Source organism: Hemitrygon akajei, chromosome 12, assembly GCF_048418815.1.
Source record: "Hemitrygon akajei chromosome 12, sHemAka1.3, whole genome shotgun sequence".
NCBI lineage: Eukaryota > Metazoa > Chordata > Chondrichthyes > Myliobatiformes > Dasyatidae > Hemitrygon > Hemitrygon akajei.
Window position 1 is genome coordinate 52,823,866 of NC_133135.1, and position 19,596 is coordinate 52,843,461.

General features: G+C 37.1%; 1 protein-coding gene across 1 annotated transcript in view; it reads right to left on the reverse strand.

Moving 5' to 3' along the window:
• Positions 1 to 19,596, reverse strand: part of prkaa2 (protein kinase, AMP-activated, alpha 2 catalytic subunit) — a 45,314-nt gene that overhangs the window by 17,454 nt on the left and 8,264 nt on the right. The window contains exons 5-7 of the mRNA XM_073063096.1: positions 14,204 to 14,291; positions 2,445 to 2,669; positions 1,025 to 1,529 (exon numbers count right to left, since the gene is read on the reverse strand). Coding sequence (XP_072919197.1) covers positions 1,025 to 1,529; positions 2,445 to 2,669; positions 14,204 to 14,291 — 818 coding nt within the window. The remainder of the gene's footprint in view (positions 1 to 1,024; positions 1,530 to 2,444; positions 2,670 to 14,203; positions 14,292 to 19,596) is intronic.

The window sequence follows — 19,596 nt, forward strand, 5'->3', positions numbered from 1 at the left end:
CATTTAAAAATAATAAATTATCTTTTTAAAAAATGGTTAGAAGAATTATCACCTCAAGCCATACATTTGATAAGTCCAAAACAGAATTGTAGAGAAGCATAAATTGAGTTCAAGATACCTTTACTAAGTGGGCAAATTCCATTTAAAATAATAGTAAACTGAAGATTGTTCTAAGTCACAAACAGATGGAAAATATGATGGCATTTATGTGAAAAATTTCAATTTCTCATAATACCATGTCAAAATACCATGTCACCATGAAGCCATAAATGGCATAAATGTCTAATTGACACTACTAATATTTTTAAGGAAAGAAACTAGTTTTCCTTAACTGTTCAGATCTAAATGCAAATCCAATCCCATAACTACAGGCACTGGGCTTGATGACAACGTGCCAAGCATGTTGAGAAACACCATCAAATTGCACTGCGTACTATTAGATATCATCTGGCCTCATGGTCTGCCCAAGCTCTCAATATCATGTACTGGAGTTTTTATTTATAAATTGCTGGACTAATGGGTTAAGTATACTTTGCATGCGCCTCCCCCCCACCCAACTCTACACCAACACCAGCCCATCTATTAATTTACCATCAATTTACCCCATCTACCCAGCTCCACTAATCTGAAAGGGGTTGCACACCTTCATTTAAAAGGCTATGGGAGAACTGGAATATCTAACTCAGTAATTGAAGGTGAGATGATGTGCAAATACACTGCAAATTGTAATGCGCTCTGTGAAACTAGTACAGAATTAGCTTATAGAGCATGATGAAACTCCCCCAAACCTCATGCTCCATCTCATCACCTTTACACCAATAAAAATACATTGCATAGTCCACATCTCTTTAAATCTAAGAGTAGGGGAATTATAAAAAGGGAATAATTTCTCAAGACTGCTGGACCCAGCTGGCATTTAAAAACAAAGATGTTATGTCATAAAGGAACTCAAGGGACTTAACAAAAAAAACCTGAATAAATTAAGGGCTATTTGCTTAAATAAGCTGCTCTCGGTGTTTCTTACCTTCCACTCGTAATCTAGCTGTCTCATGGCTCTGTAGACTTCTGCCATTATATCATACGGTTTACTTTGGCTGCGAATTCCCAAGTGCCATTTTGCTTTTTTCAGTGCCATTGGTTTGGGTTTGGTAGTGTTGAGGGCGTCCAGTGGACAGCGTGCCTTAGGGCTATCTGCCATCAGAGGAGGCATGCGCTCAGGGTGAGCTTTGACACCAGGTGGAATATGCAATCCATTATCATCCATGAATGAACCCGTTGGAGGACTGGATGCAAGGTAAAACTCGCTTGCTTGATTCATAATTCTCCGATTATCAATAATGAGATGATAAGCCACACCAAGCTGATCCTGTGGATCACCACTGTATAAACTGTTCATAACTTCAGACTCAGTACATTCAAACTTCTCACACACTTCCTTAACTGCGTCTTCGTCTATGACGTTGGAATCATATGCAGGATCTTCTGGGAACAGGTAAGTTGGCAAATCCCGTTTAAACCAGTCGTGTTCCCTATTGGTAAAATGATGATTCAATTAAACCTGTTATGCTAAATTAGGATTGAATTCTATCCCAAAATAAAACAAATACAAGCATCCAGTGCAGTAATGGCCTATTCAACCCCTCAGCCTTGCTCCACCATTTAATAAAATCATGGCTGACCCAATCCTGATCTCAACTCTATATTCCTGGCAAATTCCCATAGCAACTAACTCTCCTACAGACAAAAAGGCACAAACTTCAAATGACCAACAACAGATGTAGTTCTTGAACTTTTAATGAACAATGAGCAGTCTGATAACGATATGAGCTTATCAGTTAATTCCAGCTCAAAATGCCTATCATTTATTTACTTTTACAAATTCACTCCTCCCCCTATCCTTATCCTTCCTAATATTCTCACTATAAATGCCATCTCTTACCCTTCTTTTATCTCTCGTCCATTGCCCCAATACTGCCCTTCCCCACCTTTACTTTTCCACTCTTTTTATGTCTTGTATCTTCCAACAATATGAATGAAAATATTAAAAATATCATCCCCAACCATCAACTTGAAACGGTTTAAGTACTTTCTGTTTATCAGTCTGTAGCTGAGTATGAAGAGTGTTGTTCATTATATATTCATTTCAAAAATGTCTAAGACACTATTGAAAATAGAGATAATTGCATACTGAACCCAAGAAAGGTATTTTAAATATATTTTTCAGGAAGATGTTAGGTCTTTAATTTTGCCCTGGAGGTGGTACTATTTTTGGAAACCCACCATTGTGATTCATGGATGAGGATAAGATAGAAGGTTTACCTACACCCTTTTCCCTTTCCGGTGTAAATGGTCTTAGGCCTATAAACAAAACCTTTGTTTATAGTCTCAGAAAAATTGAACATAGAGCAGTAATATTGTAAATGAGTAGACATTACAAACCATACCTGATATCTTTGATGGTTGCCCGCTTCAGTGGGTCAACCTGCAGCATATGCATAAGAAGACTAGCTACTGAGCGATTGAGATAGTCAGGCATGTAAAATACTCCTCCACGGATCTTCTTAAACAGGGTCGGTACATGCTCATCATCAAAAGGCAGAGTCCCACACAGCAAGGCATAAAGAATCACACCACAACTCCATATGTCAACCTCTGGGCCTGCATATAACCTGATAAAAACAAAGATAAATTTAATATGCTTTAATTCTACATCTACACTGTGCATCATTAGCAAACCCATACAGTGGAGGGTACATACAGTAGCCAGAAATATAAAGCTACTTCATTTGAAAAGATGCATGAGTACTGTCACTAATATTACATTAGTGAACATAAGAATGGGGGAGGAAACAGAAGGGCAACAGAGAAAGAGGACAATACTCTTTCAAACCAGTTGATGTGTTTATAGTATTGCATTGAATTAGCCAGATTCTAGAAGATGCTGAAAATGAGATGTCAAGCAATTTACAGATTAGCATTTACATAAAATGAAAATGGGAAGCATGAACTTCACAACTATAGAAGTTGGTGAAATTTACCTTAATTTTTATATGCAAGACAAGAAGATTCCTAGAAATGAATGGGAGAAAATGTTGGCTGTCAAAAAAACTTATCGAAACAAGTTGTAGTGTGATGCTGAGGACAATTGCTAGTTTGATAAAATTGTGCCAGTTTTTCTTCAATTATATATTTTTATAAATTATAAACCTGAGCTTTTGTAGTCAAGACCAGGGCTGAGAGATCACAAAATCTGTTAAATCATGATTCTGTGTGAGTAGATAATGGAAAATACCCTCCAAAATACATAAAGCTTATACTAATTAATGCATATGCATTAATTTTTCATGTGGAAATCTGAATCGATTACATTACAAAATAGTTCTATATCTGAGAACTGTTCAGCCATCCAGCAACATATTTAAATATAAGTATCAGACAACCAATGGCAACATGTAATTAAAGCAAAGTGTTTAAAGTAAGCATTAAAAAAAATGTCTGCAAGATGTAATGCTATTCCTGCAAATCAGGTTTTCCACACAACAAGCAACTCTTGGAGCCCTGCAGCAGCCAGCAAATCTTGCTTACTTGTCTCCTATACTCAAGTCAAGTATTCATAACTTAAGACAGACCTCAACAAAATACCACTCAGGTTTTGATTGGTTCTTTTAAGTCCTACTTTAAAATTTTAATCACTTTAAATATTTCCTGCTAAATTAAAAATCATTGGAAAGCATCAAGTTGGATAAGTCACAGGGACCGGACAAGATATACTCCAGGCTACATGGGAAACAAGGGAGGAGATTGCTGATCCTCTGACAATGATCTCATCATTGTCAATGGGGATGGGAGAGGCTCCAGATGTTGTTCCCTTATTCAAGAAAGGGAGTAGAGATAGCCCAGGAAATTATAGACCAGAGAGTCTTACTTCAGTGGTTGGATTTCACTAAGAGGCAGGATTTATGAACTTTTGGAGAGACATAATATGATTGGGAATAGTCAGCATGGCTTTGTCAAAGGCAGGTTGTGCCTTACAAGCCTGATTGAATTTTTTGAGGATGTGAGTAAACACATTGATGAAGGTAGAGCAGTAGATGTAGTGTATATGGATTTCAGCAAGGCATTTGATAAAGTACCCCATGCAAGGCTTATTGAGAAAGTAAGGAGGCATGGAATCCAAGGGAACCTTCCTTTGTGGATCCAAAACTGGCTTGCACACAGAAGGCAAAGAGTGGTTGTAGACAGGTTATATTCTGCATGGAGGTTGGTGACCAGTGGAGTGCCTCAGGGATCTGCTCTGGGACCTCTTCTCTTTGTGATTTTTATAAATGATCCTGGATGAGGATGTGGAGGGATGGGTTAGTAAATTTGCTGATGACACAAAGGTTGGCGGTGTTGTGGATACTGTGGAGGGTTGTCAGAGGTTACAGTGGGACATTGATAAGATGTAAAACTGGGCTGAGAAGTGGCAGATGGAGATCAACCCTGATAAATGTGAGGTGGTTCATTTTGGTAGGTCAAATATGATGGTAGAATATAGTATTAATGGTAAGACTCTTGGCAGTGTGGAGGATCAGAGGGACCATGGGGTCGGAGTCCATAGGACGCTAAAGCACCTGCGCAGGTTGACTGTGTGGTTAAGAAGGGGTACGATGCATTGGCCTTCATCAAGTTCAAAAGCTGAGAGGTAATGTTGCAGCTATATAGGACCCTGGTCAGACTCTAATTGGAGTATTGTGCTCAGTTCTGGTCAACTCACTACAGGAAGGATGTGGAAACTATAGAAAGGATTCAGAGGAGATTTACAAGGATGTTGCCTGGATGGGCAAGCATGCCTTATGAGACTAGGTTGAGTGAACTCAGCCTTTTCTCCTTGGAACGATGGAGGATAAGAGGTAACCTGATAGAGGTGTATAAGATGATGAGAAGCATTAATCATGTGGATAGTCAGAGGCTTTTTCCCTGGTCTGAAATGGCTAACACGAGAGGGCACAGTTTTAAGGTGCTTGGAAGTAAGTAGAGGAGATGTCAGGGATAAGTGTTTTTTTTACGCAGAGAATGGTGAGTGCATGGAATGGGCTGCTGGCGATGGTGGTGGAGGTGGCTACAATAGGGTCTTTTAAGAGACTCCTGGATAGGTACATCGAGCTCAGAAAAAAAGAGGGTTATTGGTAACCGGAGGTAATTTCTGAAGTACACGCTCTGCGCAGCATTGTGGGCCGAAGGGCCTGTATTGCGCTATAGGTGTTTCTGTTTCTATATAGATGTTGCAAAAACATCAGTATGTAGTTGATGACTCTGCTCAGTTCCTTTTATTGCATGAAACAATTCCAATGAAAGAAAAACACATGTAGGAAAGTGTAGGAGCTGTTCCATTAAGGAAGACATCCTAACGCTTAGATTAAAATCCCAGTTTTACATCAGGGTAGTTTCAGAAGTTGGTCCACAAAGCTGTCATCTTGCTTTAAGGATAGATACTTTTGGTCTTAAAAGGACTGAATGTGCACCCTTAGTTCTGAGTGAAGAGTATGGTATGGGCGAGGGAACAGATATAGAAGAGGCAGAATACTTTCAAAGTACTATCCACAAAATAAAGGTAGAAGAGATTACTATTAACTCCTTTTTTGTGCAGTGCAGAATTCAAAATATTTATTGGTATTGCAAACCCATCAGGAATATAAACAAACAACTGAGCCTAAAATATTAACGCTGCTTTTTCCCACAAATACTGCCTGGCGGAGAGTTTTTCTCAGCATTATTTTTAATTTTAGATTTCCAAAATCAGCAGTTTCTTTTGATTTTCAATTACCATAACATCAAAACTTCCACCAGCATAACTCAATATTGAAAGACAGCTTGATATTATTATATGTGCAACCAACATAAAAAAGCATAAGAATTAGTTTCTTATTTCAGGAAGAAACCAGTACTTAGTTCATGATTGTTTTTGTTTTATGGGAAGGATGTAATAGAGAAATGGCGGTCATTTAAAGGTAAAACTTTGAGGGTACAGAATCTTTATGTTCCTGTTAGGTTGAAAGGAAAGGTTAAAAGTTGGAGAGAGCCATGGTTTTCAAGGGATATTGGAAACTTGGTTATGAAAAAGAGAGAGATCTACAATAAATATAGGCAGCATGGAGTAAATGAGGTGCTCGAGGAATATAAAGAATGTAAGAAGAATCTTAAGAAAGAAATTAGAAAAGCTAAAAGAAGATACGAGGTTGCTTTGGCAAGTAAGGTGAAAATAAATCTGAAGGGTTTCTACAGTTATATTAATAGCAAAAGGATAGAGAAGGATAAAATTGAGGATCAGAGTGGACAGCTATGTGTGGAGCCGAAAGAGATGGGGGAGATTTTGAACAATTTCTTTTCTTCGGTATTCACTAAGGAGAAGGATATTGAATTGTGTAAGGCAAGGGAAACAAGTAGGGAAGTTATGGAAACCATGAGGATTAAAGAGGAGGAAGTACTGGCGCTTTTAAGGAATATAAAAGTGCATAAATCTCTGGGTCCTGACAGGATATTTCCTAGGTCCTTGAGGGAGGTTAGTGTAGAAATAGCAGGGGCGCTGACAGAAATATTTCAAATGTCATTAGAAACGGAGATGGTGCCGGAGGTTTGGCGTATTGCTCATGTGGTTCCATTGTTTAAAAAGGGTTCTAAGAATAAACCTAGCAATTATAGGCCTGTCAGTTTGACATCAGTGGTGGGTAAATTAATGGAAAGTATTCTTAGAGATGGTATATATAATTATCTGGATAGACAGGGTCTGATTAAGAACAGTCAACATGGATTTGTCCGTGGAAGGTCATGTTTGACAAATCTTATTGAATTTTTTTAAAGAGGTTACAAGGAAAGTTGACAAGGGTAAAGCAATGGATGTTGTCTATTTGGACTTCAGTAAGGCCTTTGACAAGGTTCCGCACGGAAGGTTGGTAAGGAAGGTTCAATCATTAGGTATTAATATTGAAGTAGTAAAATGGATTCAACAGTGGCTGGATGGGAGATGCCAGAGAGTAGTGGTGGATAACTGTTCGTCAGGTTGGAGGCCGGTAACTAGTGGTGTGCCTCAGGGATCTGAGGGATCTTCCAATGTTGTTTGTCATATACATTAATGATCTGGATGACGGGGTGGTAAATTGGATTAGTAAGTATGCAGATGATACTAAGGTAGGTGGCGTTGTGGATAATGAAGTAGGTTTTCAAAGCTTGCAGAGAGATTTAGGCCAGTTAGAAGAGTGGGCTGAACGATGGCAGATGGAGTTTAATGCTGACAAGTGTGAGGTGCTACATTTTGGTAGGAATAATCCAAATAGGACATACATGGTAAATGGTAGGGCATTGAAGAATGCAGAAGAACAGAGTGATCTAGGAATAATGGTGCATAGTTCCCTGAAGGTGGAATCTCATGTGGATAGGGTGGTGAAGAAAGCTTTTGGTATGCTGGCCTTTATAAATCAGAGCATTGAGTATGGGAGTTGGGATGTAATGTTAAAATTGTACAAGGCATTGGTGAGGCCAAATTTGGAGTATTGTCTACAGTTCTGGTCACCGAATTATAGGAAAGATGTTAACAAAAGAGAGAGAGAGTACGGAGAAGATTTACTAGAATGTTACCTGGGTTTCAGCACCTAAGTTACAGGGAAAGACTGAACAAGTTAGGTCTTTATTATAAGGTTGGGGGGGGACTTGATAGAGGTATTTAAAATTATGAGTGGGATAGACAGAGTTGACGTGGATAGGCTTTTTCCGTTGAGAGTAGGGGAGATTCAAACAAGAGGACATGATTTGAGAGTTAGGGGGCAAAAGTTTAAGGGTAACACGAGGGGGAATTTCTTTACTCAGAGAGTGGTAGCTGTGTGGAATGAACTTCCAGTAGAAGTGGTAGAGGGCAGGTTCGGTATTGTAATTTAAAGTAAAATTGGATAGGTATATGGACAGGAAAGGAATGGAGGGTTATGGGCTGAGTGCGGGTCAGTGGGACTAAATGAGAGTAAGCGTTTGGCACAGACTAGAAGGGCCGAGATGGCCTGTTTCCGTGCTGTAATTGTTATATGGTTATATGATTGGACAATTGTAACTGTTGCAAGTTTTTAATTTGCCATCTCCTTCCAGTAAACTGCCAGAAAAACTTCTGCTCAAAAGAGACAACCTGGAGAAAAATGGAAAGGGTAGCATCCAAAATATTCCTGGAAAATTTACAAAGCAATTTACATTTGCACTGCTTCATACTGAATAGTGGTTTGCCTCTGAAAGAGAATGTTAAATACTTAAGTAACTTGCATTATTATGTGAATCTATATGTGTTATATTATGAAGTAACAATAGAGTTATATGGAATAGAACATAGGACAGTACAGCACAGGAACAGGCCCTTCAGACCATAATGTTGTGCCAAACCAATTAAATTCGTAATCAAGTGGTCAACTAATCTCTTGTCTACTCAATGTTCATATCTCTTCATTTTCCTCACATTTATGTTCCTAGCTAAATGTCTCTTAAAAGTCCCTAATGTGACTGCCTCTACCACCACCCGAAACAGCCACCACTCCATGTTAAAAACCTTGCCCCTCGCATTTCCTTTAAAGTTACCCCGCTCTCACCTTAAATATATGCCTTCTGATATCAGACCTTTCAACCATGGGAAAAAGATACTGTCTAACTCTTCGATCTATGCCTTTCATGATCTTAAAGAGTATAATTATCATAATTATAGATTATGAGATTATTTCCATCAGATCTCCTCTTAGCCTCCACCATGCCAGAGAAAACAACCTAAGTTTGTCCAAACTCTCATTACTGCACATCTTCTAATCCAGGCATCGTCCTGGTAAACATCACCTGCACCCTCTCCAAAGCCTTGACATTCTTCCTACAATTGGGCAACCAGAAATGTATGCAGATGTGGCCTAATACAAGTTTTACAAAACTGTAACATAACTTCCTGATTTTTGAATTCAATGTCTCGACTAATAAAGACAAAAATGCTGTATGCTTCTTAACCACCCTATCAACCTGTGTAGCATGAGCTATGAACCTGGACCCTAAGATATCTCTGTTCATAAATGCTGTTATAGATCTTACCCATAACAGTATATTGTCTCTTTACATTTGGCCTACCAAGGTACAACACTTCACATTTAGCCAGGTTAGACTCCATCTGCTACTTCTCTGCCCATATCTGCAACTGATCTATATCCTGCTGTTCTTTGCCAGTCATCTACACTATCCACAACACCCCCAATCTTAATATCATCTGCAAACTTACTAACCTGCCCCTCTATATTTTCATACAGATCAATTATATACATCATAAACAGAAGTCACAGTACAGATCCTTACAGATCTTCACTAATCACAGACCTCCAGCAAGAATAAGTCCCTTCAACCACCACCCTCTGTCTTCTAAGGCAAACCAGCTCTAAATCCAAATGACTGATTCATCATTGATCCCATGCATCTTCTGGATGAGACTCCCATGAGGGAACTTGTCAATTGCCTTACTAAAATCAATGTATACAACATCAAAGCTCTACCTTCATCAATAACCTGTGTCACCTTGTGAAAAAACTCAATCTAGTTAGTAGGACATGACTTGCCCTGTATAAAGCCATGTTGGCTCTCCTTAATTAGGCCACAACTTTCTAAATTCTCATAATTCCTACCCCTAAGAATTCTCTTCAATAACTTCCCTACCACTGATTTGACATTCACCGGTCTACAGTTTCCAGAATTATTGCTGGTTCTCTTCTTAAATAATAAAACAACATTAGCCCCTACTCACTTTTGGCTAGAGAGAACACAAAGATATTGGTCAAGGCCCCAGCGATCTCATCTTTCACCTCTCTCAATAACCTGAGGTATATCCCATCAGGTCCTGGGGATTTATCCACCTTAATGCTCTTTAAGAGACCGAACACCTTCTCCTGATTTACCTCGAAATGTCCTAGCATATGAATACTTACAGTGCTGATCTCCCTATTCTCCATGTCCTTCTCCTTGGTAAATAATGAAGTAAGGTAATCATTAAGAATCGCACTCACATCTTTCGCATCCAAGCAAATAGTCCCCCATTTGTCCTTTAGTGTTCCCACCCGCTCACTAGTTATCCTCTTGCTCTTCACGTATGTACCAAATGCCTTGGGATTCTCTTTAATCCTACTGGCCATGGACTATTCATAGTCCCTCATGGCTTTCCCAATTTCCTTCCTGAGTTCTTTTCTGTCTTCTTTATTATCATCCAGGGCTCTGTTTGATTCTAGCTTCCTAAGCTTTACATACCTTTCCTTTTTATTCTTGACCAAATTCATCGTCTCCCTCGACATCCAAATCTTCCTTCTGACTGGAACGTACCTGTCCTGCACTCTGTGCAGTTGGACTTTTAAAACCCTCCACATGCCAGATGTGGACTTGCTCAAAAACAGCTGTTCTCAATTAACTCTCCCTAGTTCCTGTTGAATATTCTCATAATTTGCCCTACTCCACTTTAATACTCTCCTGTAAGGTCCTTAACTATAGCTTTCTTACAACTTAAGGAGCTGTGGTCACTGTTTCTTAATTGCTCACCCACTGAAAGTTCGGTTACCTGGCCAGGTTCATTATTCAACACCAGATCCAGTACAGCCCCTCCTCTTGTTGGACTATCTACATGTTGATTCAAGAAACCCTCCTGAATGCAACTAACAAATTCTGCTCCATCTAATCCACTTGCACTAAGAAGGTCCTAGTTTATATTAGGGAAGTTGGAGTCCTCCATGACAAAAACCCTATTGTTTTTACACCTTTTCTTAATCTTCCTTGTTCTTCAATGTCCTGGTGTCTCTGGGGAGATCTGTAGCACAAAACCATCAGAGTGATTGCACCCTTCCTAATTTTGAGTTCTACCCATATAGAATCAGTGGACAAATCTTTCATCGTGTCCCCTCTGAGTGCAGCTGTGATATTGTCACTGATTAGTCAGGCCACTACATGAATAGTCTTTTCAACATTAATTTTATTAAAAATGCTTTTTTTTGCCATTTGAATCTACAAGTTCATTTTGAACTTATGATGTTAGCATGCAAAGAATTCATCTTGATTTTGTCACTATTTTCCAATTTAATCCACTATTACAATTAAAATAACATATGCCCATGTTACATTCATAAAAACTTCAATATCGCCAATTCTTTCCAAACATACAAAGAGCATGCGTTCACCACCAGGGACTACTCTGTAGTTTTGAACTGACTTTACTCCTTACGTCCTTCACGTACATAAGGAGTAAAAATCTTTATGTTACGTCTGCATCTAAATGTGCCATGTGCAATCATAGTAATTTATAATAATTTATACTAAACAGTCAATGTAATATAGAGTACACTCAAATCAGCATGTTCGTCAGTCTGATGGCCTGGTGGAAGAAGTTGCCCCGGAACCTGGTGGTCCTAGCTTTTATGCTGCAGTACCACTTCCCGGATGGTAGCAGCTGGAATAGACTGTAGCTGGGATGACTTGGGTCCCCAATGATCCTACGGACTCATTTTACACACCTGTCCTTGTAAATGTCTTGAATCATGGGAAGGTCACAACTACAGATGTGCTGGGCTGTCCGCACCACTCTCTGCGGAGTCCTACAATTAGGGGACATACAGTTCCCATACCAGGCAGTGATGCAGCCAGTCAGGATGCTCTCAATTGTGCCCCTGTAGAAAGTTCCTAGGATTTGGGGGCCCATGCCAAACTTCCCCAACCACCTGAGGTGAAAGAGGTGCTGTTGTGTGTTTTTCACCACAAGTTGGTGTGTACAGACCACGTGAGGTCTTCAGTGATGTGGATTCCAAGGAACTTGAAACTGTTTACCCTCTCAACCCCAGATCCATCAGAGGTTAGCTTGTCTCCATTCCTCCTGTAAACCATAACCAGCTCCTTTGTTTTTGTGACATTGAGGGAGACGTTGTTTTCTTGACACCACTGTGTCACAGGTGACTTCTTCCCTGTAGGCCACCTCGTTATTGTTCAAGATAAGGCCAATCAATGAGGTGACGTCAGCAAATTTATTTAGCAGACTGGAGCTGTGGGTGGCGATACAGTCATAGGTATACAGGGAATAAAGGAGGGGATGCAGTAGGCAGTCCTGAGGGGCTCCTGTATCGAGAGTCAGAGGATTGGAGGTGAGGAAGCCCACTATTACAACCTGCTGGTGACCTGACAGGAAGTCTACAATCCAGCTGCACAAGGATACAAGAACATTGTTGATCTAATTGCAACTTCAGCTCTACAATCCTCGCTACCTAAATTTACATTTCACTCCTTACTTACCAAGATCTGTCTCTACCCTAAAAGTATTCAAAAACTTTTAGAAGGAGGAGCTTTAAAGATTCAACTTCCAGAGAAAGAATTTCCTATTTAAGACTGATGAGGTGAAATTCTTAATTTTGCATTGTCTGTTTAATACATACAATCATTATGTGACTGTTATATGTCCCATTACAATTACAATTCCCTTCAAATATGTCCTGACCTAGATATTTCTCCACTTATGATCTGCCCTATCTATTGAGTGGTTACATTTTGGTAGCCTATAGCCTACTCGCACCCAAATTTTCTTCTGTCTGGTAATTACATTTTCAATCCAAACTGATTCTATTACTATCCACTGCCTCTATATCATGACTCAACACCACACTGAAACCTTCCTTGATTAAAAATGCTATCTGATTTCCCTTATTTCATTGGACCATCCTTGAATACTGAGCACCCTGGGTATGTTCCTATCAATGCCATCAACTCATCTACCTTTTGCAAATACTACATACTTCCTAATAAAGATGATTAAATTTTGAAATATTATGATTTTTTTAAGGTTGGATTTACTCTAACTTGTATACTTTTATTTATTATTTCTGTTCCAGCCTGTCATATTTTGCCTATCAATTTCCTCCTCTCTGTCCATGTCACAGCTCTCTCATTTCCTCTTGATTTTTTAAACATCTCATCTCTGAATCTCTACAACTCTATTTATGCAATTTGTCAGGACTTTGCTACAAGCACAATTCAGGTGAGGTCAACTAAACAGCTCTCTCCTTTCCCAGTACTGGTGCTAGTGTTCCATGAATCAAAAGCAATTTCTACCACACCACACTTTGGAGCCACTCTTTTACTTCTTTAATCCTATTTACATTTTGCCAATTTGTATGAGGTTTAGATAGTAATTTGGAGGTTATCACCCTAGTGGTTCTGTTTCTCAGTTTTGCACTGAGCTCTTCATAATTCCACAAAAGAGCTTCCTTCTTAACTAGGTTCAATGGGCCAAATGGCCCCTTCAATGTCTAGAGAACTGTGTAAATAGAAGCAAATGTCAAGTCTGTTACCATTAACTTTCCCAGCTTTCTTATCAGGAGTGATTGATTCTTCACTGCTCAAGATCTCATACCATTCTCTTTTGTCATTTGCTTTGTTAACCCTAAATTGTTGCACTACTCTTTTATGAGATGGGGGAACATGGAGATGTACTCTGCACTATCTGTGTCACAGAGACAGGCAGGAAATTCTGTGCAATCTAATCAAATGGCATTTATAATGAGCTAGTCAAGAAACTAAAATAACCTGGTTCACACTGGATAGTTTCAAGTCATCTACACATGCTGACACAGACAAATTGAGAACAGAGTTTCAAAACAGTAATAAATGACAGTTTTCATACAAATAAAGCAAACACACATGAACAATCTATGCCAACTTCAAAAGTATGATTTCAAATGAGTCTGGGTGACCTCAAAACTATTTTTAATTAACAATAACCACAGAATAAAAGTCATGGACTGCAGCCAAATTAGTAATTGCATTAAACCAGCCAAACATAATGATCAATATATCTAAAGAAAATATGATAATGCTCTTCTGAAGTTGAGCATTCCTGGTTCAGTACTAACAGGTAAATTTTCTCTGTATCCAGCTATATCATATCTAAACAAGAAATACATACACTCAAGAAATTGTGATTTCCAATATTTTAACACAAAATAAATTAATTCAGGATCTTTCAAGAGCAGAATGATAACATCAAAATAGGAACATTATAAGTGGCATTTATATTGCTGATGTGAAAATATATCAGAAGACATCAATGGGAATCAATTGGACAGAAAAGTTAATCTATCTGCAATGAATACCCACGAGAAAGTGATTAAATCAAACATGAAGATATGATAAAGATAGGTCTTACCGGCCTGAAATAACCTCTGGAGCAGCATAATTTGGTGAGCCACAACTCGTACGTAAAAACTCCCCATCTGCCATCATGTTAGATAATCCTACAATACAAAGAGAAGTTAGACAGAACACACCTTCAGCAGCTGGATCCTTTTAAATTATGTCATGCTCCTTGAGATTTGTATCCCAGCCATAAACACTTCATATTACAGTAATAAACAAAAAAAATGTAGGTAGCATCTTTCACAAGTCCATTCACACCATTTTTGACTTGTTTTCTGTTTTCTAATTTAAACCAAAAAAAATCTCCATGTAACTAACATTTGCAATAAAACATGACCAAATATCAAATGCCACTTTCTTTTTGCTTCAAATTCTTATCAATCTCCACTAATATAATGACTCTGTATTCTAGGCAGAAACATGTTCTTTACATTTGTTTGTCTAAAAATAAACTTCCGGTCTTTTTAAAAATAAAATTCTCTATTTTCTCCAACAATCTTACAATGGTGTAATCATCTAATTGGATTTTCCACATTTTCACTCCAGGTCTTCCCAAATTATGAATTATCTCTGATTGCAGAAGATTCTTCACAAATTAGGTTCATACTGAGTATTTAATTGCATTTACCCAAATGCTCAGGTGCTGCTGAGCTAAGCATAGAACACGTGCATCAAGGAAGCATATAAAAATAGTTACTGTGGTCTTAAAATCATTTGACGAATATAAGCTACCTTCACTGCCATGGGACATTCCCATTCACAAATTAAAATTACGCAGTTCAAAGTCTATTCCAGAGCAACAAAAATAAGATAAGCAAAATATGTTTATGCCATATTCTAATAGCTGATTGAAACAGCAGACAGAATAAGATCTTTCTCATTACAAAACAGTTTCAAATTCCCCAAATATACAAATCCTCATTCACAAACTCCAATTACCAAGTGACTCTCTTTTTCAATCTTTTTATTAGTATTAAAAATATTATGAACAAAATACAGTTAATATATTAACAAAGGGATTACAAACATACAAATTCCCATTACACATGAAGGAATACATAAGCAATGAATATAGTATAAATAAGTTTTCCCAAAACATGAACCATATAGTATATATATGAACAAGGTAAATCTAGATATTTCATAATATATAATATATAAAAAAAGAAAAAGAAAAAAAATATATGCAAAATTACTAACCTACTAATCTAATATCTAAGGGAAAAAAAGAAAACAAAAAAAAAGAAAAAACTAAAGAAAAAGAGAAAAAAAAGGGCTGTTTATAGTATCTCACAAGAATACATAAACATCAATGTCGTCAACTCCGATCCTCTCAACATACATACAATTAAAGCTGAAAAAACCAATAAGCTTGGCACAGGGCCATATTACATCATATGAAAATATTGAATAAATGGTCTCCATATCTTTTCAAATTTAATAGAAGTATCAAATACAGCACTTCTAATTTTTTCTAAATTTAACATATCATAGTTTGAGAAAGCCAATGAAATACCGTGGGAGGATTAATTTCCTTCCAATTCAACAAAATAGATCTTCTAGCCATCAAAGTGAGAAAAGCAATCATTCGACAGGTGGAAGGAGGTAAATGGAGAGAGTCCATCATCGGTAAACCAAAAATTGCGGTAATAGGATGGGGTTGTAAATCGATGTTCAGTACCGCAGAGATAATATCAAAAATATCTTTCCAATATTTTTTCAAAAGCGGACATGACCAAAACATATGAGTTAAAGACGCGATTTCTAATTGACATCTGTCACAAATAGGGTTTATATAAGAATAAAAATGAGCTAATTTATCCTTGGACATATGGGCCCTATGTACAACCTTAAATTGTATTAATGAATGTTTGGCACATATAGATGATGTATTAACTAATTGAAGAATTCTATCCCAATTCTCAATAGGAATAATAAGATTGAGCTCTCTTTCCCAATCATTTTTGGTCTTATCAAAGGGCACTGAACGTATCTTCATAATTATATTATAAAGTTTTGATATAAGCCCTTTTTGAAAAGGGTTTAATTCAAAGAAACTCTCCAAAATATCTGAAGACACAAAATTTGGAAACGTAGGAAGTACCGTACTTAAAAAATGCCTAACCTGTAAGTATCTAAAAAAATGATATCTAGGCAAATTATATTTATTAGATAATTGCTCAAAAGACATAAAACAATTGTCCAAAAATAAGTTGGAAAATCTTAATAAACCCTTCGTTTTCCAAGCCGAAAAAGCTTGATCTATAAATGAGGGATGGAAAAAACAATTAGCTACAATAGGACTATTTAAAACGAATTGAGTCAACCCGAAAAATTTCCGAAATTGAAACCATATACGTAAGGTATATTTAACTATCGGGTTGTCAATTCGTTTCGGCAATTTAGAAAGAGCAAAAGGGAGAGATGTCCCTAAAATAGAACCCAGAGCATAACCTGATACCGATTTAGTTTCCAAACTCACCCAATGAGGGCCAAAAGGGCCATCCCATTCTTTCAACCAACATAACAAATATCTAATATTAACTGCCCAATAATAAAATCTGAAATTGGGTAATGCCAACCCACCATCCTTCTTTGTCTTCTGTAAGTATGTTTTACCTAACCTGGGATTTTTATTCTGCCATATATATGAGGAAATTTTTGAATCAACATTAGTAAAAAAGGATTTCGGAATAAAAATTGGTACCGCTTGAAAAATATATAAAAATTTAGGTAAAATAACCATCTTAATAGCATTAATCCTACCTATCAGAGATAAAGATAATGGTGACCACTTAGTAAACAAGCCTTTAATCTGATCAATTAAGGGTAGAAAATTAAACCCAAATAATTCTTTATGGTTTTTTTGTGATTTTAATCCCTAAGTAAGTAAAAGAATCATTAACTAATTTAAAAGGTAAAATATCATAGCTTGGGACCTGTCTATTCAAAGGAAACAATTCACTCTTATTAAGATTTAACTTATACCCAGAAAACTCACTAAATTGAGCCAACAATAATAAGACTGCTGGAATGATTTCTCAGGGTTAGAGATGAATAATAATAAATCATCTGCGTACAAAGATACCTTATGAATATCTGTTCCATGATTAATACCCAAAATATCCTGTGATTCTCTGATGGCAATTGCCAAAGGTTCTAAAGCGATGTTAAATAGTAATGGACTAAGAGGACAACCTTGTCTAGTGCCCCGAAATAAACGAAAAAATGGAGATCTTTGATTATTAGTAAACACCGAGGCTACTGGAGTTTGATAAATCAGTTTAATCCAAGAAATAAAGGTCGGACTGAAATTAAACTTCTCCAGCACATAAAATAAGTAAGGCCATTCAACTCTATCAAATGCTTTCTCCGCATCTAATGAAATAACACATTCTGAAGTGTTATGTGAAGGAGTACAAACAATATTCAGTAATCTCCTAACATTGAAAAAAGAATAGCGATTTTTAATAAAACCGGTTTGGTCTTCCGAAATAATCTGGGGTAATACCTTCTCCAACCTGGAAGCCAGTAACTTGGAAAAGATCTTAGAATCCACATTCAATAAAGATATTGGTCTATAAGATGCACAGTCAGTAGGGTCTTTATCTTTCTTCAGTATTAAGGAAATGGAAGCTCTATAAAAAGATTGTGGCAAATTCCCCAATCTAATTGCTTCTTCAAAAACCTTGCATAGCTAAGGAGAGAGAGTAGCAGAAAAACATTTTAAAAATTCTACTGTATACCCATCTGGACCTGGTGCTTTCCCTGAATTCATTGAGGAAATAACCCCTTTAATTTCCGCATCCGTGAACGGAGTATCTAATACTGAAAGATCATCGGATGATAATTTTGGAAAATTCAATTTCCCAAGAAAATCACACATGGTATTATGATCCTGAGGGAATTCAGATTGATACAGGGAGGTATAAAAGTCTTGAAAAGACTTATTTATCTCATCATGGTTAACTGTCAAATCCCCATTCTGCTGACGAACCTTAGGGATTTGACGTTTAACCCAAACATTCTTCAGCTGACTAGCTAACAGTTTTCCCGATTTATCACTATGTATATAAAAATCAGATCTGGTTTTCATTAATTGATTTTCAATCGGAGATGTAAGTAATAAACTATGTTCCATTTGGAGTTCAACCCTCTGTTTGTAAAGCTCCCTACTAGGAGTAGTCGAATATTTCTTGTCAATCTCCTTAATTTTATCAACCAATAAAAGAGTTTCCTTCTTAATGTTTTTTCTCAGACCAACAGAGTAAGAAATAATCTGTCCACGTATATACGCTTTAAAGGTGTCCCAAAGTATTCCGCAAGAAATATCTTCCGTGGAATTAGTTGAAAAGAAGAAATCGATCTGCTCCTTCATAAATTTAATAAAGTCCGGCTCTTGCAATAAGGTAGAGTCAAATCACCATTGTCTAGCACTTAAAGCTGTATCCGTAAAATTAATAGAAAGTTTTAATGGAGCATGGTCAGAAATAGCTATAATATCATAATTACAACCAATTACCGATGGAATAAAACAAGAGTCAATAAAAAAATAATCAATTCTCGAATAGGAGTGATAAACATGTGAGAAAAAGGAAAACTCCTTATCATTAGGATGACGAAATCTCCAGATATCAAAAACTCCATTATCAGTCAAAAAGGAGTTAATACAAGTGGCCGACTTATTGGGTAAAGTGTGAATAGATGTAGATTTGTCCATCAAAGGATTTAAACAACAATTAAAGTCACCACCCATTATTAACTTATATTCATTTAAATTAGGTAAAGAAGTAAATAAGGACTTAAAAAAGTCAGGACAATCCACATTTGGAGCATAAACATTAACCATAGCAACCTTTTTATTACAAAGTAAACCCGTAATTAACAAAAATCTACCATTCGGATCCGAAAGGATATCATGTTGAACAAATGCAATAGAGGAGTCAATAAAAATTGAAACTCCCTAACTCCCTTAACTTTGGCATTCGAATGGTACTGTTGACCCCGCCAAGACCTAAAAAAGCGATATTTGTCCTCCTTCCTCACGAGTTTCTTGTACAAAAATGATATGAGCATTAAGTCTTTGGAATACTTTAAAAATCTTCTTTCGTTTAATCAGAACGAAATCTTCTTTCATTTAAACCATTAGTATTCCAAGACACAAAGTTAATGGTTTGAGCCATGGTTCTAAAGTCATCCCTTTGGTATAGAAAGGGTTAACCATATTATAAACTCATGCACCCGGAAGAGGAACAAAAATAAAGAGCGGACCCGGAAGTGACGACATCGTAGACATATTTGTAGTTCAAGAACAGCCCGAGTGAAAAAACTAAAACAAATTGATAAAAGAAAAATAAAAAAGGAAAACAGACCAACCCCCACCCCCACATGAAAAAATAAAAA